This window comes from Barbus barbus, assembly GCF_936440315.1.
Source record: "Barbus barbus genome assembly, chromosome: 19".
Taxonomy (NCBI): Eukaryota; Metazoa; Chordata; class Actinopteri; order Cypriniformes; family Cyprinidae; genus Barbus; species Barbus barbus.
In genome coordinates this window covers 4,166,628-4,174,751 of record NC_136747.1, presented here as the reverse complement: position 1 = coordinate 4,174,751, position 8,124 = coordinate 4,166,628, and the positions used below count along the sequence as shown (strand labels likewise).

Here is an 8,124-nt window from a genome sequence, read left to right as displayed (position 1 = left end):
ATGTAGTACTCTAATTATCGTTTATGTTTCTTTTTTCAGATGCCTACTCTAAAGGACTGCTACATATGCAGGAAAAAAATTGGGAGTAGCAAGCAAACCGTGTCTACACTGCAGTGCCAAGCAGCCATATAAGCAAACGCTTGAGGAAAAAAAGAAACTGCTTTCCCAAGAATGGAAAGAAAAAAACAGCAGTGTGAACAAAGTGTATGATGCAACCAATCTACTGGTATGTTTATCTTTCAGACCTTCATTGTAAAATATTAAGTAAACGGTCCTTGTTTTTTACTTTTATATATGCATTTCTATATTCGTGATTAATGGCATCCAAAATAAAAGTTTTTGTTTACATAATATATGTGTGTATACTGTGTATATTAATTATGTACATATAAGTACACACACATGCATGTATATATTTAAGAAAAATATGTTGTTTATATATTAAATATGTTAATGTATAATATATGTATAATATAAATGTATATACATGTAAATATTTTCAATATACTTGCATGTGTGTGTATTTATATATACATAATAAATATACACAGTTCACACACACATATATTATGCAAACAAAACTTTTATTTTGGATGCGATTAATCATGATTAATCATTTGACTGCACTAATTTATACATTTCAACAACTCATTCTTCAGCGTGTACATTGACTGAAGCATTACATCGGTGTATTTTCCACTGACTGTGCTCAGGTCTGATAAAGAACTGCTTGTTGTTGTGCTTATCATTAGAAAGTAAAATAAAAATCATATAGAACAGGGGTGTCCAAACTCGGTCCTGGAGGGCCACTGTCCTGCAGAGTTTAGCTCCAACTTACCTCAACCTTAGTACGCCCGTGTGTGTGTGTGTGTGTGTGTGTGTGTGTGTGTGTACATACTGTATACATCAGTGAAAATCAGTATGTTTGGTAGATGTAAATGTAATAACTCCACTGTTTACCTTCAGTTTATACAAAAGAAAAAGTTCAGCTTCTGCACATCGGTTCAAAATATGAGCCAAATGCGTTTCGAGCCTTTAGTTAAGAAAATTAGAAAATTAGATTTAAACTTAATGAAGCTATCGACAAATTCATATTACACCATAAATTTACATAAATCCTAATTAAACATACTAATCATTGACGTCATTGTGATGTCATAAATACTGATGTTCAGAATAAATGTCAACCCAGATTCACATCAGTCAGTCATATGTAATTTCCACATGTATTCTTATTCCACCTTTACACTACAGTTAACAGATGCATCTGATTATTATGAATCTAATAATATCTGAAACTGATCAAATCATGCAAACATGTAATATGGATGTAAAATAAACTGCATATGTCAGTATACTGGACATTGAATGTTTACTCAAAATTGTTACATTAAAATCTACAAAGTTTACACAATAAGTTGTTTTCTCAAATATTATAACAGTAAGACAAAAATATTCAGGTAAAACATGGCATAATAAAATCTTACTTTTCAGACAGTTTGAGAGATGAGGAAACTATATCAGTTTCACTGATGATTGACTCCAAACATAAAACCCAGGATAGAGCGTCTGAGTGAATGTGGTCTGGACTGAGTGGATGAGGTTCATTGTGTCAGAGACGCTGTAGAAGGACAGAGTTCCTGCTCTGAGATCCACATACACTCCTATTCTCCTGCAGCTGGAGGGAACAGGGAGTTCAGTCTCTTTATTATTGTGCCAGAATGAGAAACTGGAGGAAGAGCAGAACAATCTCCAGGACTGATCATTACATCCAAACACACGGTCATCACCAGATCCCTTCCTGCTGATGCTCTTATATGACACTGATATACGCACTTTACTCCCACTCCACTCAATCTCCCAGTAACAGCGTCCACTCACACTCTCTCTACACAACACCTGAAGATAACGATCAAATCTGTCTGGATGATCAGGATACAGCTGAGGTGTGTTAGTGTCAGTCACCACTCTGTTCTCTTCAGACAGACGGAGGTGTTTCTGTGCAGTGTTTGGATCCAGAGTGAACTGATGGGAATCTGATGAAGATAAACACAACTAACTGTAATCAGTGGTTGTTAAAGTTAAACTGTTAAAAAACTCTTTGCTCAGACTGAAAAAGTGATTTTTTTGAAAATGGATTCATTTTATTTGGTTATGCTTTTCTTTTCTTGTACATGAACACAAATGCTCACACATTCACATGCAGGTCTACAATTCACACACAAGCACAGAAAGCTGCAGATATCTGGACAGAACAGACAAACAAGTCAAGCTGCATTTTCAGAAAAGTACTGGATTTGTTGTATTGTTGCTATGATGATCAGTCAGTATTAAAGTATGAATGAACTATTGGGCAGCACGGGGCACAAAGTAACACAGGGTCAGCCTCAGAAGTCACTCCCACGGAAACTTTTCTGGAAACACTTCAGGAATGTCGAAGGTTGTATCCGAAATCGCCCCCTATACCCTCATTCACTATTCCCTACATTAGTCCACTCATATAGTTCACTTGAAGGAGTGAATGAAAACGAGTGAGTGAATTCGGACACTGAGTGCACCGGAAGGACTGCCGTTTTTGCATATTATGTATATTACATTATTATGCACATTATGTATAAACCCTAATAGTCAATTTACAACTAATTGTTTTATTACGCCGTGGACGAGCGCTTCTAAAATCAATGAATGGATGATTCAGCTGCGGGCGCCATCTTCTGGCGAGACGCGGGAATTCATTCGGCGCGCGACTCTCGCAGTGCATTCTGGGGATTCTCTAGCCGTTGAGTGTACATCGTTTGAACACTCGTTTTTGCGGTGCATTGTGGGATTGAATGAGTGCACTCGAGAACATCCACTATGGTTTCGAACACCACTTAAAATGTCTGTCTATATAGGGGGCGATTTCGGATACAGCCGAAGTCGTCATATGACTGGTTGAATTAAACCGGATTTCCGGGAGACGCGAGTGTCACATTTATTTTCGGTCCGGTGGCGCCAAACTCATTCACGAAAGAAGAAAGCTGGCTACGCGAGACTAGGGCTGTATCCGAAATCGCCCCCTATAGTCTTTTGAAGATATCGCTGAACATTTATTTTAGTAACATGATATTTCTGGCTTAAGAAAATTTCTCATCTCAGTTTTTATTAATTTAAAATGAGACAAATCAGCTATTATTTTAATCTCAAATCTGTTATTTATCAGTTTAATGCTTGGATAACTAGCAGAAGACACTAACCGGTTTTAAACTCCAGCTGTTCAGATACAATCTGTCCTGCCGTGCTATTCTGTGACATTAGCGATGTAAGATTACTTTAATACATTCTAATGAGAAACAGGTCAATAAAGACTGACAATCAATGTTTAACGTTCAGAAATTGTTATTTCAAGACATGTAAAGCACTTTGGCTCGTTTATATGGGCCGTCCCAGGCATGGCTGCAATATGTTCAGTCAAACTCAAAAATCAGATTACTTTTCATTCTTAAAAACACCGTTATTTTATTTTAAATAAATAATGATTTTATTTTATTGACAAAATATTTTAGTTGGTGTTGTATATTTTTTTCATAAGATCAGAACATATTAAGCTGTCAAACGTACCCCTCAGATGTTACAATGTACCCCACCTACGGGGCATGTTGTCACATTTCACTGCTGGTTATATTCTGTATAATTGTGTATGTGACCAATAAAAAAAATCTTGAATCTTGATTTCACTTCCTATTTTTGATGTTAAAAATAAAGAAAAACGTCTACACTGTAATTATGAAACAAAGCGTCATATTTGTACTAGACAAGTGTGAGATTACTGTGAATAATTAAATATACTCTGAACCCCATGTGAATTTACACAGTTTGAGAAAGTTAAAAAGTGTTACTCTGTGCCCCGCTCTCCTCTATTGGACATCAATTTATTATCACGTTATTTATTTGTATGTTGGTTTGTAGTGATTTTAAGAAAGTAACTTCAAATTAAATGAGTGTTAATCAGTATTGCAGTACTTTATGAAACAGTATGCAATAATAACGTACTGAGTGTAAATTATAAATTATAATCACATCAAAAATGGCCCGGGATTTACCACCAATGCCACGTGAGCTGCTGTCAGAAGATCATGTTTTGTAATGTTGTCCAGCTCAACCAAACGTTGGCTGGCGGAGTTACTGTAAATAGCCTCCAAGAAGGCATAGTAAGCTGTAAGTAAGTTGATTAGAACCTTAGGGAAGTAATTAGTAAACTGCAATATTCTGTAATAAATCTGCCTAAACTGCACATGATTAATAAAAACACTGATAATGTTTTCTGTCACTTTAAACTAAACGTACTAGATGAAGTATCTCAGTGTGTGTTATTGTGTTTGTTAGTGACTTACATTGTAGGAAGTCCTCTCTGGTCCTGGGAACAATGTTACTGTGAGTGACTGAGAAAAGAACAGATATAAACACAGAGAGAAAACCATGCCTGTATCCATTCCTCAGACATTTCTAACATTTTCATGATAATATTAGATGCTGTTTGTCTCATTACAGACAGCAGATGAATCTCTAATATTTTACCAGATATCTTTTTAATCTCCTCTTTGCAGAAATCCTCCAGTTTGTGTCTCAGCTGACGGACAGATTCTCTCACAGCATCAAAAGAAGAGAGGAAACTGACAGAGATGTTTTCTGTAGATTCAGGAGGAGCTGAGAGAGACTGAAGACTCTACAGGAACAACAATCAATAAACCATAAAAAAAGAAGTTATAAAATAATAGTGAGTACAAAATAAAATTATATTTTAGTTAGATTTTTTAGTTTGTTTTGTTTTTAATATTTTGTATTTTCAGGTTAGGTTAAAGTTTATAAATTATATTTATGCAGTAATTATAATTAATTTATTACCTCTTAACCACTGTTTGAGCAAAGACCTGAAAATTAAATTTCTACCTGAAACTAATAAAGACACTTGGCTTTTAATTTTAACTTTTTAATTTTTTTATTTTTTGGTGTGTGTTCATGTAGCAAGAGCCAAAACCTTTACCAAGCTTCGTCCCATTCCAATAAAGTAAAATAATAAGAATAAACAAACAAAATATAAACATTATTGGACAAAATGATCTGAGAGTACCAGAGGGTTAAACATGCTTAAGACTATGATTTTAATGCTTAATTGGGCAAATAAAAGAGTCATATAATGTGTATTGGTCTCTATTATTAGCATGTTTCATCAGGTCACCTCACTGCTGCAGAGTACCTGACTGAAACCAGTTTTACAGTAAAAACAACATCACGAGACAATATTCCTGACTACATTCCCAGCAGCAGAATGTTTCTTATTCAATCAGTCAATCAGTGTGCTTCAGATAATAAATGTCAGTTAATTAAAGACTCACAGATCTTGCTAAAGTCTACTCTGTTTTTTTTCTAGATCTCTGTTACCTGCAGGAAATGGATGTGATCGTCTGTGTGTGAAAGCTGCTCCAGCTCAGTGTTTCTCTTCTTCAGATCATCAATCTCCTGCTCCAGTCGCTCCATTTGTCCTTCAGCTCGACTCACTGCAGTCTTTTCCTGATCTCTGATCCGCTGTGTCACCTCAGAGCGGCTTCTCTCAATGGAGCGGATGAGCTCAGTAAAGATCCTCTCACTGTCCTCCACTGCTGTCTGTGCAGAGCGCTGTTAGACACACATCACAATCAGCTCTTACTGCTTCCTCACAGCCTGAGAGCCACAGCGGCTTCAGTGGGACTGAAAGAGGAGAGTCAAACTGAGTCTCAAACTTCTCTTCTTCTCCAAACTCACCTTATGAGACTCCACAGCCGCTCTCAGCTGCTCAAGATCTTTCTGTCTCTGCTGGATTCTCTGCTGGATTTCACTCTGTGTCTCCTTCAAGTGTTTCTGGAGGAGAAATTAAAAACAAACCCAAGACTTATTACATAAAACTATCATAAATTCATCATGTAAAAAGGTGCCTGTTTTCTTCATTACAGCGTTTCTCAAGAGTTGTAAGATCATTATATGAATTTAGGTTAGACATGAAGTCCTTTCACATGAAGGGGACATATATGATTATTACTGAGCAGAGAACTTGAGCAATGTTACAAAAATGATCAAAGTTCAACTCCTGCTCAAATGCACAGAGCTGTCGTGTAGTAACACCCAATGGGAGAGTAGATCACATGATGCACCCATGATACAGCTGGATACTGCAGTGAGGAGAAACACTTGAAGTGTCAGCATTCATTTCAGTTCATACCTCTTTCTCTTTTCTCTCTGCTGCAGTTGATACAGTCTCATGGTTTTTATGTTCATCTGTCATACAAAGTACACAAACACATTGCTGGTCAGTACGACAGAAAACCTCCAGAAGCTTATCATGTTGATGGCAGATCATCTGCTGCAGTCGTCCAGTGGCATCAGTCACTTTGTGTCTCTTTCCTGAGTGAAACTCCTCATGACGCTCAAAATGAGTTTGACAGTAAGACTCCAGACACACCAGACAGGACTTGACAGCTTTGTGTTTTCTTCCAGTACAGATGTCACACTCCACGTCTCCAGATCCAGCAGGAACAGCAGCTGTTAGTTTGGTCTTCTTCAGTTTCTCCACCACTTCAGCCAGCATGGTGTTTTTACCTAAAGCAGGTCTTGGACTGAAGGTCTGTCTGCACTGAGGGCAGCTGTAGACTCTCTTCTGATCCTCTTGATCCCAGCAGTCTGTAATGCAGCTCATACAGTAACTGTGTCCACAGGGAATGGCCACTGGATCCTTCAGGAGATCCAGACACACTGGACACAAGAACTGCTCCACTGAAAAAACACCGGCTTCAGCCATTTCACCGTCTACAGCAAAACAGAGACACAAACAACAGCTCAACAGCAGATCAGTTTCAGTTTCTTTTAACTGAGTTTCCTGGTTCTGTGTTTGAGAGACGTGTGCAAAACAAGTTTGTCTGTAAGTCTGTAAACTCTCATACTGAAATGTCCACTAGATGTCAGTCTCACACTGAAACTCAGAGTTATTTTTATCAGTTACCCTTACAAAAAATAAGTTTATTTAAATATGCTATTAGTATACTTATATTAAAGTAAGAGAGTATACTTTAAGTCTACCTCATATTTGCTATTCAAAGATATATTTAAAATGAAAGTTAAGTATTATTTTGTCATACCAGCAAGTATACAGACAAGCATAAGTATGGGCCTGTTATAATACCCACACTTGTGGTCTTGGCCACTTGAGAGTATCTGCACGTGACAGTAAGTAAGTGTCCCAGGTCTAAAAAATGGTCAAAGCTCATGGCTATTAATGCACACTAAATCCACATTTCAGAGCGGTATTTGAGACTTAAGTGTATCTCATCATACATGTTCAGGACTTACATGCACCGAAATCACAAGATGTTGAGAATAACTTTGCAGTGTAAGTTAATTCATTTAGATATCAATTAGATATTATAACTTAAACGTAAAGTGTAGCAAATTTTATTGATACTGTATGAATATGTACATTTTACAAAACTTTTTATTTTTTTACATAATTAGAAGCACAATTAAATTGTATCATACAGGGGACCAATAAAGTGCAAAGTATTAAATGTAGGAATTACTTTTGTTGCAAACAACCTTATGACGACTAATTTTTAATCTAATTTAACTCTAATTCATAAAGAAAGTCTCTGTAACCGCCAGATCATTTGACTGCTTCTAATCCTTGCTTTAGAGCATCATGGTTTTAGGTTTGAAAGATATAAAAACTTATTTGTTCAAACAAAAGTTATATCGCTGTTTCATCATGCTGCTCTTCATCATCTTGTAGAGATACTCGTGTGATTCTAAAAGTTTTTATTTGTAAAAGTCTAAAAGTCTAAATGTAGTGGTTGTTTTAGTGTGTGTGTGTGTGCGCGTGTGTGTGTGTTTGCATTTGCAGTGTATGTTTGTGTGTGTGTGTGTGTGTGTTTGCATTTGCAGTGTATGTTTGTGTTGAGGGTTGAAAAATATATGAATTAAAAAAGAAATAACAAAACTAAGTAAAATGAAGTAAATTAAACAGCATTTTCCTACAGCAGACCATCTTAGTAAAACAATCACCTTGACCCTCCCTATTTATTTAAGTTTGTGGTTATGGACTTCTTTATCTATCTCATC

At 36.4% G+C, this 8,124-nt stretch overlaps 1 protein-coding gene across 1 annotated transcript; it reads right to left on the bottom strand.

The window, feature by feature from the left end:
• Positions 1-1,358: 1,358 nt before the first annotated feature.
• Positions 1,359-6,893, bottom strand: LOC306885328 (tripartite motif-containing protein 16-like). Its single transcript, XM_079441781.1, has 6 exons — positions 6,236-6,893; positions 5,782-5,877; positions 5,422-5,655; positions 4,558-4,705; positions 4,374-4,421; positions 1,359-2,036 (listed from the first exon to the last, which is right to left on the bottom strand). The coding sequence occupies exons 1-6, from the start codon at positions 6,809-6,811 to the stop codon at positions 1,516-1,518; spliced, it is 1,623 nt and encodes a 540-aa protein (XP_079297907.1). The 5' UTR covers positions 6,812-6,893; the 3' UTR covers positions 1,359-1,515.
• Positions 6,894-8,124: the final 1,231 nt, after the last annotated feature.